Genomic DNA, 21,198 nt, shown 5'->3' with positions numbered 1-21,198 from the left:
ACAAAAAGCCACCAAAAAACAACAGCAACAACAAAAAAAACCCAAAAAACTACCCTGAGAAATACTAAATGGGTTGATCTCAAGTCTGCTTAATTGTTTTATCCAAGTAAGGAATAGAATCAAGGAACACAATAAAACACAATAGAGTCATATCATATACAGACTGAACTCACAGGAAGGCTATTTCTGTGCTAGTTACATATATTGAGGAAACACCTTTTCATTTTCTCGTTATAAATCCCAACTCCTACCTCTACCCAAAGGACATTTATCTTCCACCATTTTCTCTCCCCCAATGAAAGGAAAAGCATGACCAAGATGAAGAAAGAAAAAATGTTAATTTAACTGGCTATTGAGCAGTTCAGGTCCAAGCGCTGGCCAAATAATGTCTTTTCAGGAATTTCAGCTATATATAAATTTTGTATTCATACTGACTACATTATACATGTAAGGCATCTAATTATGTAACCAATTACAGGGGATAACTCTTCTTCCTAAATAAAGAAGTTGAATTAGGTTTGTTTTCCTCACTTCTTGACCAAAATCTCTTTGGTAATAAACAGAAAACCCATAGTACCCCAAATATATTCCTTACTAACATAAACCAAATTTCAGATGGTAAAACTTGTTCATATTCACAAAGCAGTTCAGCTTAGCGATTAAAGAAAATCATAATAACCCTCTGATGCTCGTGTATGGAATGTTTTGATACCTAAGACTGACAACCAAAACAATCTGACAAAGCTACCTTACCTACCTATATATAAAGAAAAGCAAATTTTAAATATTAAAATAAGTTTATCCATGATCACTGAAAACCAGAATTCACAGCAAAAATTTCACTGTGACCAATTAAAATTCTTTTTACTCAGATAATATTCAAGAAAATTCTTTATAAACCAACCATCTCTAAGTTTTCCAAGTAGAGTCAAGGTAGCAGATATCTAATTGGATAGTCATTTCAATTACAGATTTGGGCACTGGGTATTTAGAAGTTTCACAAACAACTGGATTTTAAACTCAAGGCTTAGGTACCATAACTATCCACTGCCAATCCATTATAGGACTTAACACCAAATAATGCAACAGCTCCAAGTACAGCTATATGACATTAGCAGCTGTGATTCAATGCACAACCTACTATATGCTTAACTAAAAACAATTTTTCTGCAGTGATAGGATTTGAATGCAAGATTCTCACACATACTAGACAAGTGTTCTACCATTTAGCTTCTTCCCAGTCCTAATTTCATTGTTGGTACCCTACCCAACCAGTCTATCTTCCTGGGTCAATCTGACAATCAGGTATTGGACTTACACACCTGCACTTGCCCTTTCCATAGTGTGGTTCCACAGAGTCCTGTCCATGCCCAGTCTCCTTCATATAACATATGTGAAATGTTCTGGTTCAGAACACTATTTTGGATGTAAAAGTTTTAGGTCAGAATCTTAGCAGTGATTTTGAAAGGCAGAAATATATCCATTTTCTATCCCTAAACACAACTTAGGGATAGAATACATTAGGTAAGGACTAGCCCAAGAATACCTACATCTTCATTCCAATCTTCAGTTCCCCACTCTTCTGTTGCAGTCCTCCATGCACCTAGGAGGGGAAAAAAAGGTAAAATAAATTTAAGTGTCAAAAAACATGTTCAGACAACAATACTGCATTAACATTTTGACAAGCAATAGTATGATTATTAGAACTTAGCAAACAAAGAATTTGTTGACTTCAGAGATAGGGAAAAACTCTTTAGAAACACCAAGGTATAGTTTTTAATAAGATTATGATTTCATAGTCAATTGGATTACAGAGCTGTAACAGGAGTGGATGAGATACATAAAAGGACATATGTATAAACACATATATCCATGTAAGATCCTTTCCTACCCTCTTCCCCACCATATTTACCATGCCATGCAGTATCTTTAAAAACCTCAGCTTTGTCTTAGCAGTCATTTAATGAGATGGTAGCAACTAATTTAAAACAGAACATGCAAGTAACATCTATTTATTTTGTATAAACAAAACCAAACTCAAGATAATATGAAGAGAAACAACACCAGTAGTAGAAAACTACAAAAACTTGGCACATGTTTAATGAAAGGAGAATAAGTAGGTGGGGAAGCTGAACAAAGAAAACAGACAAAAGGACCTCTCTGTTATTAGAAATGGACCCCCCCCCCCCCCAAGATCAGCACAAGTCAGGTTTATAAGTCTTACTGGTTTAAACCAGTTAACTATATAGGGAATGCTGCACAGACTTGCTCTTTTGGGAGATACAAAGCCAAATTAAAATGAAGTATGTACAATAGCACTTATAGAGAATATAGAATCTGACCTGCCAAAGGTTTTGCACAGACCATGAAGGAAATCATTTTCCCCTTCTTTTGAGCTAAAAATTCTAAATACAATCAGCCCACTTCTATATATTTACCTGGGCATCTTTGTTGCTCGTTTGTTCTCTCTCACGCTCTCCCCCAGCCCCCTCTGTGTGTGTGGTATGTATGTATGTATGTATGTATGTTCATATGTGTAGACACAATGTTGTGTTTGTGATGGTATGTGTTCAAGAAGTAGGTGGAAACTAGAGGTTGATTTCAAATATTTTCTGTGCCCCTTTGTTTTACTGAGGCGGGGTCTCTGGCTCAACCTAAAGCTGATCTTGTTTGGATAGTTTAGCTGCCAGCTTACCAGCTTACACAGAGGATCCCATCTCCTCCCAAGTTCTGGGTTATAGATAGGCCTCTACATCCGTGTGGCTTGTAAGTGGTGAGAATCTAAACTCTAGTCCTCATGCTTGGACAGCAAAAGACTTGTCAATTCTAACATTCCCCTTTTCCCCTTCCTCACAATTTTTTGTCTCACATACACATCTCAGAAAGAAAATGTCTCATAAAAACATTTTTGAGAAATAGAATTCTTCTCTTCTACCAGAACACTAATATAAGAATTTGTCTCTACCAGAAACTAGAACTTTCCCCTTTTTTAAAACACTAGAACTCATAATATATGAATCACTCTTGAAGTTTTCTCAAGAATCGACAAGTGGTTGCTAAGCATAGTGACAAATCCTTTCGATCTAAAAACTCAGGAGAATCTCCTCCAGGACAACTTGGTCTTGACAGCAAATTCCAGGCCTGTCAAGGATGCAAAGTGAGATTCTGTCTCAATAAAAATAAAAATCTTAAAGTAAAAATAAGGAAGTTAACAAATGATTGAGTATGCCTCCTTCCGATACTTCAAAGGTGACACAAGAACATGGGGCAAGGAAAGATGGTTTAGTAGGTAAAGACTTTTTTGCGTGCATGAGAACCTGAGTTCAAATGCCAACATCAACTTAGAAATTAGGCATAGGTTGGGCATTTGGTTCAGTGGGAGCACGCTTGCTTTAGAGTGCACGAAACCCTGGATTTGACTCTCAGCATCATAAAAACAAAACAAAGCACAGAGGCATGAGTCTAATGCTAGCACCAGGAAAGCAGAACAGGAGGATTACTGGGGCTTGCTGGCCAGCTAACCTATTTGAATTGATGAGCTTCAGGTGCATTCAAAGAACAGGAAGGTTGCAACAGATTAATAAAGATATTGATCTCCGAGATTAAGATGCACACATCTACACATGCAGACAGATATAAGCATGCCTGTCTGAGCACAGACTTTTTGAGGCCAACCTGGTGGTCTACATAGTAAGATCCTGTCATTAAAGAGAAAAAGGCAAAAACAAAACAAAACAAAACAAAACAAAAATCTAAAAACTACAAAACCACTTAAAAATTTCAAAACAGGGCTCTAGAGATGGCTCAGCAGTTAAGAGCACTGACTGCTCTTCCAGAGGTCCTGAATTCAATTCCCAGCAACCACATGGTGGCCCACAACCATCTGTAATGGGATTTGATGCCCTCTTCTGATGTGTCTGAATAGTGACAGTGTACTCATATACATAAAATAAATCAATCTTTAAAAAACAAACAAAAAAAATTTTTTTTTTTGCTAATAGAAATTATTTGCTACAGGGAAATACAAGTCACAAATCATATCCTCTTACTCTTACAGTTCTTTCCTTTCTTCTCACTGAAATCTGCCTCATCTGCAATAAATGAAGTCCAAATGAGTTAGCACTTATATATTAAACCTGGAGTTAGAATGGACTAAATAGTTACCTAACCTAGGTTCTTTGTGCAAGAATTTTCTTTCTGTACGCTGGTAACTTAATATGTACACTTGTGCTTGATGCTTTCCTATACTGGAAGTCCAGTCATGACTAAGGAAACTAGCAACAGTAAAATGAAATGTTCTACAAAACTTAGGGTTTACATTCCCACAGCACAAAGCTCAGTCAATGTAAATGCCAAATATTTACTAAATGAATACATTTTGGGGAGGTAAAAGTGGACACAGAAGATTATAGAAAAAGGTAGAAAGAAAAAAAAAGCAGAAAGACAGAAAAATCCACATATCCACAGATATTTCAATTCATAAAAATCTGTAAAAATATCCGGGGCAATTAGGCACCTGGATGTATCATACCAGGAGCAGTCTCAAATTTTCGGGGATAATTTGACCCCTCAACCCCAATGAAATCAAGTCCTGAAACAAAAAAGAAAAGAAAAGAAAAAACAACCAGTGAAATTTTGCTTGTGAATGAGAACATCTGCCCCCAATACATAATTCCCATTGTACCTGTGGATATTTTAAGGGTAGATTTGAATTACTTCTTAAATTAAAAAAGGAATTTGAAGTTTGCTCTATGAAAACATAAAAGAGATCATGCATAAAGGTATGTCACATCATGAGATGACAACAGGAACATGTGAAGCTATCACCAATCCTTTCACACAGGAAGATGACAGTGGCATCATCTATCATTTCTTTCCAGCCACACATCATTGATTTGTGACTCCAAACTTGTAAAATCTGTTCTGTTCTAATCATTACAACAGTCCTTGATTTCCCAATCAGATTCTTAAAGACAGCTTGGGAGAATGGGGGTTAGGGGCTGGATGGTGGTGGTACACGCCTTTCCCAGCACTAGAAAGGAAGAGGCAGGCAGATCTATAAGCCTGAAGCTAGCCTGGTCTACAGAGTGAGCTAGGATTACACAAAGAAACCCAGTCCCTGCCACCACATTCCCCGCCTACCCCAACAACAACAACAACAACAAAAAGACATCCAAGGATAAGGACTGGGAATGACACACCCACATACACATACACCCAAGTTTTTTATTCTAAACTAAAGCCAATCCCTTATTTTCCATTGTTTTTTCTTCCAAAGATTAAAAAGCTAAATATCTAATACACTATAGGTGAAAAAAAAAATCAGTTATTTTTTTTTAAATATTTAAACTATTACCACTGCTTCTACAAAACAAGAAAGAAATAAAGCCTAACAATATATTAAAACCACTTCACAGTCAAATGATTAAGGGAATCTATTTAGATGCCCACATTTTTTTTCAGTACCTCAGGTTCTGTGTCCACCCACAAGAAAAACTAAAAATTTAAAAAAGTGGATCAGAGGACAAGGATTCAATTTCTAGTATTCACCCAGCAGTCAATAACTATCCAATCTGCAGTTGTAAGGGATCTAATATCCTTTTCTGGCCTCCACAGGCAAAGCATGCATGTTGTATATAGACATACATGCAAGCAAATTACCCAACACATTTTACCATATGTGTGTGGATAAATATAGTAAAATTTGAAGTAACATGTCAACAAGTCTAAAATTTTAGACTTCTGTTAAACCCAGACCTCTTTGTAAAATGAAAAACCCACAAGCTCGCATATACTAATTCAAACAGCAAAAGTTTGATATCACAAAAAAGAAGGCATTCTAGGTACCAAGCAAGGATGACAGAGTTCTTGCTTAGCATGCATAATGTCCTGATTCAATCCCCAGCACTGTGAAAAAAATTAAAAAAACAAAAACAAAAAACAATATACTCTAAATTCTAGGGATGCTCTTATTAAAACAACACATTATCTTTTAACCTTGGTGTAACCCCTAAGCCTAAACATATCTACAAAAGTGTTTTTTTTCAAAACCTATAAACACTCTACCAAGTGACAAACACCAAAAAGACTATTCAATGGAAAGCTAGAAGTTCAGTGAGTCTCTTCTGGGATATATCATATTATTATATACTGGGATATATTAAAAAAAAAAGAAAACGGAAGAAAAAAAGGACTTCCCACCTAAGTGGTGGTGGATCACACCTTTAACCTCAAGAGGCTCTCAAGGTCAGCTTGGTCTACACAAAGTAAGTTCCAGAATAGCCAGAGCTACACCAAGAAATCCTGTCTCAAAATACTTCATTCAACAACATTCCTATTTTGGTATTTAGAAAATAAATCAAATAGTGCTTGTTGACTCTGACTCTGGGTTCTGTTAATCTTGACTAGTATCTTACTCAGTTTATTATACTCAAAGCTGAAAGTCCCCTAATATAGAATGCTAGGAAACACACGTAGCACTAGAAGCCGCCATATGGGCTAATGGAAAGAGAATAAAGTTTTAGAGTCAAATAGTTCTGAACTCAAATACTAGTAAATTCATAATCTCTTTCAACCTTCAGCTTTATCATTAAGACAGTGATTATAAACCCTATATTAAAGCCAGGTGTGGTGTGTGTGCTCCTGTATATAATTCCTGGACAAGTGGAGACAAGAGAAGCAGGTCATCTTCACTTACATAGTGAGCTTAAGGCCCACTTGGGACACAAGTCTAGTCTCAACAACAACAACAAAATAAATAAAATTTCCTAAAAATAGGACTGATTTCAGGTTAGGTGTGAAAGCATACATCTATCATTCTAGCACTTGGGAAGCTTAGCCAAAAAAAAAAATGAGTTCCAGCCCAGCTTGCGGGTATGTTAAAACCCAAACAAGTGGTACTATGGGAAGGGTTGTGACTTGCCTTGGCTACTTCATAAAAGAGTGATCAGGTAAACTGAAATATGCTCATAAACCCATGATGAACTAATACTATACACATTAAATCTTCATCCTTATACTATCTTTTCTATCTCTGTTCAGCTTTTAAACCTATGTATAATATTAAAATAACAAAAATGCTTTATGCAAAGTTATTTCCAGGAACGAGTAGATCCCAATGGTATATTTGGCTAGTATGCACAGACCCTGATTTTTCAATCCATAGCAACATGCCAAAATAAGAAAATAATTCTAAGAAAAGTCACTCACTTGTTCCATCATCTGGTTCAAAGTGGCCAGTGTTGTTCCATGTATTGCCACTGCTATTGCCATAGTTATCATCAGTGTTGGCTGGCTCTGCATAATCAGCTGGATTAAAGGTTCTAAATAAACAAACAAATAAACAAACAAATAAAAGCTTTACATTTTCTAACTTCATTAGCAGATACAAAGAACATTAACACAAATAAAACAAGCACAATCTTGACCATTTCCTCCTAACAAGATCAGTCCTCATTCTATAACCACACAGGCTTTTTAAGATCAGCTACTGCCAGGCAGTGGTGGCACACGCCTTTAATCCCAGCACTCGGGAGGCAGAGGCAGGCGGATTTCTGAGTTCGAGGCCAGCCTGGTCTACAAAGTAAGTTCCAGGACAGCCAGGGCTATACAGAGAAACCCTGTCTTGAAAAACCAAAAAAAAAAAAAAAAAAAAGATCAGCTACTGTGAAATGGCATAGCATAAGCTAAACACAATGATAGAGATGATGAATGCATAGACCTGAAAATGAGCACAAACCGACATTTTTTATTCATCTACAAATCAGCCAGGTGTCATGGTGCACACATGTAATACCATCATTTCAGAGGCTGAGGCAAGAGGACTGTAAGCTTAAAGTTGCTTAGGCTGTAAAAACAGTGGAGCTCAATTAAAAAAAGGAAGTCTACAAATTATTCAATCTCATTTTGGCTAAAGTTCTCTTTGTCCATTCTCAGAGTGAAAATTTAAAACATCAATGAAACTTACCCCATTCCTTGAGCAGAAAACCTTCCTCCTCGCCTACCAGAACTACCTGCAGAAAAACAGAAATATTTTAGAAGCTGATACTGAAAACCTACCCAGGCAAGATATCTTTGGAATAGCTAAGTGTTTATTTCTTCCAGTACTATGGAGCATACCAATTAACCTAACATGAAACAATCATTACTGCCAACAGCTGTTTATCTGCTGCTTAAACTGCCAAAGGGGAGGGAGATAGTGCAGGTAAAGTGCTTGACATCTTAGCATAAAAACCTCAACTTGGGCTGGAGAGATGGCTCAGCGTTTAAGAGCACTGACTGCTCTTCCAAAGAGTTCAAATCCCAGCAACCACATGGTGGTTCACAACCATCCGTAATGAGATCTGACTCCCTCTTCTGGAATGTCTGAAGGCACCTACGATCTACTTACCTGTAATAAATAAATAAATAAATAAATCTTTAAAACAAAACAAAACAAAAAAACCCCTCTACTTGATAGATCCCTGGGCAAGCCAAACAGCCCACTGGTGTATTTCCAGGCCAATGAGAATTTGTCTCAAAAAAACAAAACAAAACAAAAACAAAAACAAAAACCTACAAGGGTGTTTAAAAAGACAAAAAAAAACAAAAAACAAAAAAACAAAAAAAACAAAAACAAAACCTACAGGGGTCAGATAAGATTCGTGAACTGTTCCAGCCAGATGAATTCAATGCATCACTTTGACTGGGTTTATGAAATTGTTACTGACAATTCTAAAACCAATGGGCCTGAATGTACAAGAGAGATGAGAATCACTACCAAGTTAAATGCTAATTACCTAATTCAAGTCCTCAGCCATGGAGTCTATCCACTACCAAAAAAGTACTGTGAATAAATGTATGCCTTATGTTGCTAAAAGTAGGTGGAGAACAACTTCCCAAATAAATCTACTAACTTATAGAAAATTCACTTAAAATACAAAGAATTGGCTAAAATCAAGGAATAGTAAGGAAAGAAAAGCAAAAGATGGGACAATTAAAATAAGACCATTCCACAAAAAGTTACTAAAGCCAAAACTGCCAAGAGCAAATATGTGACAAAAGTATACCAGTTTACAAGTTTTGAAATTAATATTGAACCAAAAGGATTTTTTGCTCAGTATCTCATTAAGAGAGAACATAACTGATGTTATTAAGACAAAATAGCCAGATGTGAGTGACACCTACATTCAAGATCCTAGAGAAGCAATTGTGAAACCTATCTGATGTGGCCAGAGAGGAAAGCCTCTTAGTAAGCTGTAGACTACTCTTATCTTCAGCATTCTTACTGCTCAGTACAAAGCATTTTAGATTTTTTTTTTTTTTTTGGCCAAAATCTGACTAACAAGGGATACTATCATGTTTATCCATGAATGTGAATTTACTCAAAACTTTTGAACATTTGGTACTTTTTCTCTTGTGATATTTTGTTTTAAAGAAACACTGCAGACTTTCCCCTCAATGCTGGGTATCAAAACCCACAGAAATCCACATGCCTCTACCTCCTGAGAGCTATGATTAAAGCTGCACACTTCTAAGTGTATGTATGTGTATACATACATACACACACACACATACGGGCATCGCATGTGTGCAGGAGGTACTTGAGGAGGTCAAAGCAAACATCTTTGAACTGGGGTTACTGATGGTTGTGAGACATTGTGGGGATGCTGGGAACAGAAAGCAGGCCCTCTGCAAGAACAGGAAGTACTATTTAATGGCTGAACCTCAGGGTTTTTGTTTTTTTTTTTTAAACTTTTTACAGGTAGCATTTCTGGTGGTTATCTTACTGATAAAAAGCTGGGTGGCTTTTTATTTCAGATTTTTCTTTTTTTTTTTAAAGATTTATTTATTTATTATATGTAAGTACACTGTAGCTGTCCTCAGACAGTCCAGAAGAGGGCGCCAGATCTCGTTTCGGATGGTTGTGAGCCACCATGTGGTTGCTGGGAGTTGAACTCTGGACCTTTGGAAGAGCAGTCGGGTGCTCTTACCCACCGAGCCATCTCACCAGCCCCTTATTTCAGATTTTTAACTTTTCTTTCCTTACGAGTAATATGTCTCCGTATTTCTTTGGTACGACATTTTTGAAATGTGTCCAGAATTTATGGTTTATAATTTTTTTTTTTTTACCATTACCAACAAAGACCACTTTGTTGAAATATCTTCGATCCTAGCATTCAGGAAGCAGTGGCAGGTAGATGTCTGTGAGTTCCACACTAGCCTGGCCTACATAGCCAGAACTGCTTAGTAAGACCTAAGTCATGGGGCTGGAGAGATGGCTCAACGGTTAAGAACACTGAATGCTCTTCCAAAGGTCTTGAGTTCAAATCCCAGCAACCACATGGTAGCTCACACCATCCCATAATGAGATCTGACGCCCTCTTCTGGTGTCTAAAGACAGCTACAGTGTGCTTACATGTAATACAATAAATAAATCTTTAAAAAAAAAGAAAAAAGAAAAATTAAGTCTTAAAACCAGGGCTTGTGATATGGCTCGATGGGGTACAGGTACTTGCTGCCAAATCTAATGATGTGAATTCAATTCCCAGGACCCACATAGTGGAAAAGAGAGGTTCACTGCCATTCACCTGTGTCACACATATTATGTCCACAAAATCAGTAAAAATGTAATTAAAGGTTTTTATGTCTCCTAACGTAGGCAGATGGACCTTGATCCATCCAGTAACAAACATTTGCCTACCATTCCTTAGCATCACTATTGGAACAAGAAAAAAAGTCTTAAAACCCTGTGCATTGTAAGTCCATTTCTAAAAAATTATCCAAAAGAAACAATTACAAGATTTATGAATAAAGAGGTCTATCACAATGTCGCTTTTAACAAAAAAAATATATATATATAAATGAGGGGCTAGAGGTGGCTCCATAGTTAAGAGTGCTTCCTGCTCTTGTAAAAACCCTGGATTTAGCCAGGCAGTGGTGGCACACATCTTTAATCCCAGCACTCGGGGGTGCAGAGACAGGCGGATTTCTGAGTTCGAGGCCAGCTTGGTCAACAGAGTGAGCTCCAGGACAGCCAGGGCTATACAGAGAAACCCTGTCTGAAAAACCAAAAAAGGAAAAAAAAAAAAAAAAGAAAGAAAGAAACCCTGGATTTGGTACCAGAACCTACAGAGTGGTTCTTAAGTCTGTGATTCTTTTTTGTTTTGTTTTTGTCTGTTTTGTATTGTATCCTGGAACTCACTCTGTAGATCAAGCCGGCCTCAAACTGAGAGATCCATTTGCCTCTGCCTCTCATGTGCTGGGATTAAAGCCAGGTGCTACCACATCCTGCTATCTGCGGTTCTAAGTGCAGATCCAATGTGCTCTACTGGGCTCTAGGTTTATACTTAATGGTAGAGTGCTTACACACATGTGCAACAATATAAAAAAGCAAAAAAAAAACAAAAAACAAAGACAAAAAAAACCAGAAAACAAATATGCAAAAAACCTTTACACATCCCTGAAACTTTGATCAGTCAGGGAAATGAGTAAGAGAAAACAGTGAAGGGAAAAAAGGAACTGAGAACTCATGAATTCATTGTTCATCACCATGAAAATATAATCTTCCTTGAGTAAAAAGTTTAAAAACTATGTAATAAAAATTTAAGTTTAAAAATGAAAAACTAGAAAATAAAAAGTGTTTAGGGAGCACTGCCACCTGATGTTGGTATCTGTCTCCTCGACACACACATAAACACATGCACAGGCATTCACACACACTGCTGTTCAAGCAAGTGTACTACATCAACAAAAAGACTAGGGTTGTCATCTCCCTTCTTTCCTATTCTACCTAACAAAAATATATATATTCTAGTGTTTATTTGCTTGTCAACCTTACTAAGGTAAATAACTATCTCATGCCTATATGCCACTTCCCCTCAACACTGTCACCTCTGCCACGGCCACGGCCTCTTCTGCCTCTGTCTGTGCCTCTTCCAGAAGGCCCTCCACTCTTAGTGCCATCCAATCCATTTTCCTGGCCCCGAACTGAAATATAAAACACACACAGACAGAACATGATCTGTTAGGATACATACAAACATATACATTATATTGAACTCAGTGTCAGGGAGACAAAACTAAGAGAACATGACCTGGTAGGATGGAACATGAAGGTCACTCGGGATAGTGACCAGACATCACAGAACTCAGTCATGTAACTTTACAAATAACTACATGACTGCCGCATAAGTGACTACTGTAGGAACGGCTACATGTAAAAGATGTCAAGGTCTTAACAGATGATGGCAAGAAATGCAAATAGGTGATAATAACGGTTACAGGGGCCTGCCTAGCAGGATCCCGACACATCCCTGAAGTCCATTACTAACCCACAGCTGGTTTTGATAAAGCCCCATGCATACACTCTCGTCCACGGCTGGCACCTCTCCCCCGTCTTGGTGGCCCACCACGTCGCCGACTATAGTCTCTGTCCCGGTCTCGATTTTCTTTTCCTTCTTCATTAGATTCAGTTTGTCCACCATCCTTCTGTCCTGAGACTCCTTTCTTCTTCCCAACCATCTCCCAGGAATGCTAAAGAAAGGTAGAACACTCATGTTTGATCAATATGAACTACAATTAGTTCACTAAGGATGAAAACTAGTACAATTATTTTCTCAGGACCCACAGTTAAGAAATTTTGAGCCTGGTGTGGTGACGCACGCCTTTGATCCCAGCACTTGGGAGGCAGAGGCAGGCGGATTTCTGAGTTCAAGGCCAGCCTGGTCTACAAAGTGAGTTCCAGGACAGCCAGGGCTATACAGAGACACCCTGTCTCGAAAAACCAAAAAAAAAAAAAAAAATTTTTTTTTTGAGCCAGACAATGTAATCCATGCCTTTAACTCCAGCACTCAGGAGGCAGGGTGAGGTAGATCTCTGTTAAGTTCAAGGCCAGCATGGTCTAGAGTGACTTCTAGCACAGCCAGGGCAACACAGAGAAATTCTGTCTCAAACAAGCAAACATACAAAAAACAGAAACAAATATGTATTAGTTTACTTCTGTTTATATGCAGAGTACAGATAAACTCAACTCTTACACTTAGTGATATCAAGAGTGAAGTATTTTTGTTTTATGAGGTGAGAGGTAGGGGACCATGGGGCAGGCTACACTCAAATTTCCAATCCCTCCACCTTAGCACCAAAAGCTGAGATAACAGATGATCGCCACACTACCTGGCTAATACATGCAGAGATGACTTCTAAGTTCTATTCAGCTCAGTAGCTCAGGTACAGTAGTCTAAGAACCTAGGGACTGCTCCTTATCAAGCACCTTCCCTAAACTAGAAAAAAAAAAAAAAAAAAACTCTCTAAATTCATTAACACATTACAGTTGAAATTCTTTTTTGTTTGTTTTGAGACAAGGTCTCATTACTTCACGATAGCTGGCCTGGAACTTATTATGTAGTCCAGGTTGGCCTCTAACTCAGAGATCTGACTGCTTCTGCCTCCTCAGTGCTGGGAATAAATGCCCGAGGCACTACATTGGGCTACATTCTTTATCAAATTAAGCAAAACTTAAAACTGAAGGTTTCTGAATGTTACTAGTAGATGCAAACTGAGTAAGTAGCTTTTGTTCTCTAGCATATTTTATGAAACCCATAAATTTAGAAGGAAAACAGTTATTTCTCTCTTATACATATGTTAAAATGATTAATCTTATGCACATCTTGACAAAATAAAGACTTGAGTTAAAAATAAAGTTAAGGCGGATTTCTGAGTTCGAGGCCAGCCTGGTTTACAGAGTGAGTTCCCGGACAGCCAGGGCTACACAGAGAAACCCTGTCTCGAAAAAACAAACAAACAAAAAAGGTTAAATCTAGGGCTGGGGGCTGGGGGGTTATGGTACAAGGCTCTCAATAGTAGAATACACACAAGTATGAAAGCCTGAGTTCAATCCAAACACTATCACTTCAAAAGTCAAATAAAATTTATATATATATTAAAAAAACAGTATCACATTTTGATCTTGTAAGTAATTCAGCAGGGGCTGGACAGGTGGCTCAGCGGGTTAAGAGTATCAGTTAGCCGGGCAGTGGTGGTGCACACCTTTAATCCTAGCACTTGGGAGGCAGAGGCAGGCGGATTTATGAGTTCGAGGCCAGCTGGTCTACCGAGTGAGTTCCAGAACAGCCATGACTACACAGAGAAACCCTGTCTTGAACAAAACCAATCAAACAAGCAAAAAAAATATCAGTAAATCTTCTGAAGGATTCAGGTTCCAACAACCCAGTACCAACACTGCAGTTCACAACCATCTGAAACTCCAATTTCCATGGAATCTGATGCCAAGGATACCAAACATGCAAGTGAGACAGACATACCACATCACTGTATTTGTTGGCTAAATATACATATAAAGTTGTTTTTCTTTTCTAAATAAAGTAACAGTATTTTACCAAGACAAGTATTAACCTAGAATGTAGCAAATTCCTTCCTATGCATCTTCCTAATGATTTATTCCAGTTGGTATGTACCAATAGTGGCTGGTATGTCATTTGATGCTCACTGAAACTTCAGTTTGTAAGTCATAATAATTCTACATCTCAATCTGTACCATGAACACTGAACACTAGACTAACAAGTCCCGACAAATGTTAAGGTTTTTTTGTTTTTGAAATGAGAACTTACTATGTTATCCAGGTTACCCTGGAACCTACTACAAAGATATAGCTGGCCTCAAACTCACAGAGATTCAACTATCACTGCCACTGAGTATTTTGGATAAAGGTGTATACAACCATATCGAGCCAAGTTTTCAAATTTTATGCTAGTCTGACTCAAATTCTGACAAGTTTATAGAATCTGTGTAATAGCCAGGCATAGTGGCCATGTCTTTAATTCCAGCACTCAGGGGGCAGACACAGGTGGATTTACTGAGTGAGTTCCAGGACAGCCCAGAGCTAAACAGATAAACCCTATCTCAAGGGAAAGTCTGTGGTGTATATATGAACTGCTGGCAACAGTGAGTTCTGTAAGGAAAAAAAATTACTATTATGATCTTCCTTAGACACTGTTAGTATTTTTTTTTGAGTGATCTTATCCACTAAAAAATATTCAATACCATGAGTACTCCTCATTAGCTTTATTTATAGTAGTTGATTTAAATGTGGCATAAGTGGAATATGTGCTAGCTCATTTTCCTTTTTTTTGACAGAGGAGATCAGATTTGTATAACTAAACAGAAGCCACAGAGGTGAGATAAGAGAAATAAGCTACAACTTCTGCAAAGAAAAATATAAAACCTTTTAAAAAGCATGACAACAGGTGAGATAGTTTGGCAGGTAAAGGCACTTGCTTTGAAAACCAACTCCTGACTGCTAGCCTTTGATGTCCACATGCACATGTCTACCCCTATACACGACACACAAACATAATAAAAACTTGATCAGTAAGGTTTTTTTTTGTTTTTTTTTTTTTTTTCATTTTTTGAGTTTCCCTATATAACAGTCCTGGCTGTCTAGCTGCCCTGGAACTAACTCTATAGATCAGGCAGGCTGGCCTCAAACAAACTCAAGAGATCTGCCTCTACCTCCTGAGTACTGGATCAAAGGCCTGCATCATCAGGCCTGGTCCAACAATACATTTTTTAAAAAATACAAAATAGTAACAATAAAAAAGAGTATCCCATAAACAAAAACAAACAAAAAATAAGTTTAAGTCAGACCTGGTGGAATACACTTGTAATCCCAACAATGAGGGGCTGGGGCTGAAGGGTATCAAGTTTGAGGTTCACATTTTAGTTCTGTAAACACATTGAGCTAGAGACACACCAAGAGGTTACAGTGCCTGCCCAAGTTTGATCCTCAACATGCACATTAACATATAACTTCTTTGAGTCTTTCTGAAGTAGGCAAGAGTTGATAGAGATGTATTAACTGGTCAAAGTGCTGAGAATAAATAACTGTTGAATACTCAGCCCTAAGTCAGGCATCTACAGCACCCCTTTCCAAGACTCAAGAAACATATGAGAACATAGTTAAAAGAGCTAGAGGATAGGAAGGAGAGCAGTGAGAAGCTGTCTTCTTGTTATGCTATGGCAAGACAACATTAACTCATATCAGCAATGGTGACCTGGCACAAGACTGGGTCCTACAACATTCCATCATGCATGGGAGAAGGGCACATAAGGCCCCATTCCTGCCTGAAGAGACACAGACAGTTAATGGTTGCTGGAGGAGGGGGAATCATATTACTTAGCAGTGTAGCCACTGATAAATTATCCTTGCTCAAGTAAGCAACTTCTAATCCATATTCATGCATGGTAAGCCTAATTAAAGATACACATAAAGGCAGTAAAGTAGAAGGGAGAGATAGTGGAAAGGAGTTTGGCAAGAGGCAGAAGGGGATAAAAAAGGCTAATGGGGGAAATATGATCAAAGTTATATTATATACATATGAAATTGTGAGATAGTTAATATAGTTAAGTTGGTATTTTAAAGGATGAACTCTATCCCAACCAAACATTCCTCAGTGAAAGATCAGTATAGTGAAAATCTTTCAAAATGATCTATCCATATAAAACTAAAGTTCTCTAATAAGAGCTTTAGCAATATCACAATGGCGCCGGGCGTGATGGTGCACGCCTTTAATCCCAGCACTAGGGAGGCAGAGGCAGGCAGATTTCTGAGTTCGAGGCCAGCCTGGTCTACAAAGTGAGTTCCAGGACAGCCAGGGCTACACAGAGAAACCCTGTCTCGAAAAACCAAAAAAAAAAAAAAAAAAAAAAAAAAAAAAATTACAATGGCAATAAGGCAATGTTCTATTGTTAAAGGTGAGACACAGAAAAAACAAACTTATTTGGTGGGATGAGAAATGAAAGTAACTGTCTAAATTCTAAGGCACATGATCTTCTAAGATATTCTTCATCAGATCCAAGAAAGTAAACAGGCTATATAGCTCATCTTTTTAATACTACAACAAAACTGAGTTCAAGCAATGAAACAGCATGTTAATATAAAGATAATAACTATATAGGAATGTCCTCAATTTAGAATCTAGCAATTTGTGATTTCTTGTTAGTACAAATATGAAAAGAGAAATCTTCCTTGATTAGTAATCAAGACTGTAAAACAGCACCTCTAGTTCAAAGCAACATAAGCCTTCCAAGTCTTGAAATCAATTATCTGGAATGAACAACTTACTCCAGACCAATTAGAAGAGACTTACTTCACTTGCTTTCTCCTAATGACTCTTATGAAGAGGATGTGTATACATAATATTTGTAACCTGCCAGGATCTCTATGGATGTTTCTTATTCTATTTAGAGAAAAGGCAGGCTGTTTTAAGACCATCTGTCCACTAGCTACTTTTAAAATTATTATTAGTCTCCCAACCCAGACCCCATTCTCAAAAATGTTATTAGTTCTCTACCGTGTCTGGATTTCCTTCCAGGAGAACATTGATGGCTCTGTTGACATCTCCATTGCAGTCATGCAAAGCAATCACACATTCATCCTGGTTTTTGCCTGTGATATCAATCAACTGAAAGAAAAAAAGCAGTAATCATAAGCAGTTTTATACTCTTACAAGAAAAATAGATGAAGGGATGACACACCAGGTACATTTCAAAGACCTTAAAAAGGAAGACAGGTAAAACATAACTATACTTCCAAAAGCAAAATTTTAAGGCTGGAGAGATGGCCAGCAAGTAAAAGCACTTACCACCAAGCCAGATAACTTAAGTTCAATCCCTAGAACCTACATGGGAAGAAAAAAACCCAGCTCCCACCAATTATCATGTTGCCTCCACATCAAGTACCATAACATCTGTGTATATAAACACATCCAATAAGTAAATGTTAACAAAAGGAAACTTTTAACTATGGCTTAGAGATGGAGTAAAAAATATTCAGAATAGTTAAGCATTAAATGGAGAATTAAGTTGAGACACGAGCTTCTACATATCATTTTCCATGCTTCCCAGGTACAAGGGGCTGAGAATATCACTCAGTAATAAGGTATGAACTTATCATGCCAAGACTCTGGGTGTGTCAGAAGTAAAACACAACACAACACACACACACACCCCACAAAGTCAGAATTAAGACAAAACTGTTTGGACAAAGTACCTATCCAAAGGAATGCAGTATAATTGCAATGAAGTTAATTATTTAATGATCTAAAAAAAAATTAACAAATATAATTATTTCCCTGGTATGTGATATATATATATATATATATATATATAGCAGGAATGTGTGTACCATAGCTCATACATAGAAGTTATAAGACAGCCTTGGCATCAGTCCTGTATTTCCACCTTGAGACAAGTCTCTCTTTTGTTTTCACCACTGTATAAAACAGAAAGGGATTCTCGTGTCCTCACCACCCATCTCACAGTAAGAACGAACACTGGGATTACAAATGTGTGCTCCAAAGCATGGCTTTATGGAATTCAAACTCAGGCCATCAAGGACTTTCCCTCTTAGCCATTTCCCTACCTAGGATAATTATATTCAATATAAACATCAATAACATTTAATCCTGATTACATTCTGATATTTTCAGAGAAAACTAGGACACTCACTTGTTTCACCTTCTCCTCAAAGTCAGCATCATTATGGTCCGAAATCATCTGTGCAAGTCGAATTTGCTCTGCAGTGGCCTAGGGATTGAGACAGAATCAAGAAACCTTAATCAAGGGCAAGAAATTAACTAAGAGGGATCTAAGTAGTAGATCTTTACCCTTTACCAAGTCAGTTGTGTGTGTGTTATTAAAAAAAAAAAAAAAAAAGCCACGCAGTGGTGGTGCATGCCTTTAATCCCAGCACTTGAGAGGCAGAGGCAGGCAGATCTCTGAATTCGAGTCTAGCTTGGTCTACAGAGTGAGTTCCAGAACAGCCAGAGCTATACAGAGAAACCCTGTCTTGATAAACAAACAAGAAAGAAAGAAAGAAAGAAAGAAAGAAAGAAAGAAAGAAAGAAAGAAAGAAAGAAAGAAAAAGAGAGGAAGGAAGAAAGAATATAACCAAAGCAGTAGGCTGCAGATGAAACTATAGTAAAGCACTTGCCTAACATGTGGCTCTAGATTCAATCCTCAGCAATGCAACTCACCTACAAAATCCAAAGCAACTTGTTCTTTTGATCCAAGCCTGTAACCACAGTTACTTGAGAGGTGAAGGCAAGAAGATGGAAAGCGTGGTGGCGCACGCCTGATCCCAGCACTTGGTAGGCAGAGGCAGGCGGATCTCTGAGTTCGAGGCCAGCCTGGTCTACAGAGTGAGTTCCAGGACAGCCAGGGCTACACAGAGAAACCCTGTCTCAAAAAAACAACAACAAAAAAAAAAAGATGGAAAGCTCAAGATTGACCCAGACTACAAAATGAGCTCAAGGTCAGCCTGGGCAACTTTATCAGACCCTGTCTCAAGATAAAAAACATAAAACAAGACTGGGGGGCTGGTGAGATGGCTCTGTGGGTAAGAGCACCTGACTGCTCTTCCAAAGGTCAAGAGTTCAAATCGCAGCAACCACATGGTGGCTCACAACCATCCATAACGAGATCTGACTCCCTTTTCTGGAGTGTCTGAAGACAGCTACAGTGTACTTACATATAATAATAAATAAATCTTTAAAAAAAAAAAAAAAAAACAAGACTGGGGAGATCTTTACCCAGACTACTCAAAACTATAGGGCCACTTCTCAGCACTACAAAATGTAAAAACTAGACAAGGGCAGTGGTAGAGCATGCCTTTAATCCCAGGTCTCAGGAGGCAGAAGCAGGCTAATCTCTGAGTTTCAAGTCAGCCTGGTCTACACACTAGGTTCCAGGATAGCAAAAACACAGAAACTGTGCCTCAAACAAACAATAAAGTAATGATTAAGACACAAACAGTGGAGACAGGGAGGGGGGATGGAGTGGAGGATTTGTGGAGGGGCAACCAGGAAGGGGGATATCATTTAAAATGTAAACAAGTAAAATATATGACACTTAAAACAGAATGGCAAATACAGGGTGAAGCTGTAAACTAACTAAGATCTAAATCCAGAGAGCAATGAACCTTTTCACCAATGTTCATAGCTCAAGGAACTCTCCTCCTGGAAATATCTGTCCATCAATTCACATTAACGTATTTATAAAGATATGTGTAGGGCTAGAGATGGCTCAGCAGTTAAGAGTACCAACTGCTCTTCCGAAGGTCCTCAGTTCAAATCCCAGCAACCACATGGTGGCTCACAACCATCTGTAATGAGATCTGATGCCCTCTTCTGGAGTGTCTGAAGACAGCTACAGTGTACTTACATATAATAAATAAATAAATCTTTAAAATATATATATATATATGTGTAAACAAGGTTCCTATTTCTTCAATCCAATACTAACCACTTACTTGAAATATTAGATTTTTAACCCAAGGATATACTCAACATATCTTATGAGTATACAGTATATGTAAGATCAAGAATTTTACTACCATAATTGAGTAGTCTTTTTGTTTTTGGTTTTCAGTGTCTCACTACTCAACTCTGGCTGTATCCTGTAACTCATGTAGAGCATCCTGAGTGCTTGGATTAAAAGCATACTATCACTACACACCCATCTACCCATGGTAGAGATTTAAGTACTAAAATTCTACTACTATTAGCCTTAGAAAGGCTAATAAATAAAAATATTTAATTAAGGGAGTCAGGCAGTGGTGGTGCATGCCTTTAATCCTAGCACTGTGGCAGGGACAGACACAAGATGATCTCAGAGTTCAAGACCAACCCCGTCTGCAGAGTGAGTTCCAGGACAACTGAGACAACACAGAGAAAAACCTATCTTGAATAAAAAAGTTTAAGGGGAGCAGATCTGGAGATATAGACCTCTAATTCATGTACTCAGAAGGCTGAGGCAAGAATATCACAAGTCAAGCCGGGCGTGGTGGCACACGCCTTTAATCCCAGCACTCGGGAGGCAGAGGCAGGCGGATTTCTGAGTTCGAGGCCAGCCTGGTCTACAAAGTGAGCTCCAGGACAGCCAGGACTACACAGAGAAACCCTGTCTCGAAAAACCAAAAAAAAAAAAAAGAATATCACAAGTCAAAGCCAATCTCAGTGAAAACCTGTCTTAAAAAAAAAATGGGGAAAAGGGGGCGGGGGGAAAAAAAATGAAGCCAAGTAAAGTGTCACACACCTTTAATCCTAGCACTAAGGAGGCAGAGGCAGGCAGATCTGAGTTCGAGACCAGCCAGGGCATCACAGAGAAACCTTGTCACCAAATAACTAAATAAATAAGAAAAA

At 38.0% G+C, this 21,198-nt stretch overlaps 1 protein-coding gene across 33 annotated transcripts in view; it reads right to left on the bottom strand.

Moving 5' to 3' along the window:
* Positions 1–21,198, bottom strand: part of Ubap2l (ubiquitin associated protein 2 like) — a 56,763-nt gene that overhangs the window by 29,894 nt on the left and 5,671 nt on the right. For 9 of the 33 annotated variants that reach the window (XM_021157404.3, XM_021157414.3, XM_021157397.3 and 6 more), the window contains exons 3-10: positions 18,506–18,583; positions 17,350–17,460; positions 12,312–12,513; positions 11,872–11,967; positions 7,967–8,012; positions 7,210–7,322; positions 4,517–4,591; positions 1,551–1,603 (exon numbers count right to left, since the gene is read on the bottom strand). In XM_021157404.3, coding sequence (XP_021013063.1) covers positions 1,551–1,603; positions 4,517–4,591; positions 7,210–7,322; positions 7,967–8,012; positions 11,872–11,967; positions 12,312–12,513; positions 17,350–17,460; positions 18,506–18,583 — 774 coding nt within the window. The remainder of the gene's footprint in view (positions 1–1,550; positions 1,604–4,516; positions 4,592–7,209; positions 7,323–7,966; positions 8,013–11,871; positions 11,968–12,311; positions 12,514–17,349; positions 17,461–18,505; positions 18,584–21,198) is intronic. The other 24 variants (XM_085835718.1, XM_085835720.1, XM_085835719.1 and 21 more) reach the window with 5 other exon arrangements.

This window comes from Mus caroli, unplaced genomic scaffold (genome assembly GCF_978045245.1).
Source record: "Mus caroli unplaced genomic scaffold, Mus_caroli_1 scaffold_3, whole genome shotgun sequence".
In the NCBI taxonomy this organism is placed as follows: Eukaryota; Metazoa; Chordata; class Mammalia; order Rodentia; family Muridae; genus Mus; species Mus caroli.
This window is presented reverse-complemented; position numbering and strand designations above follow the sequence as displayed.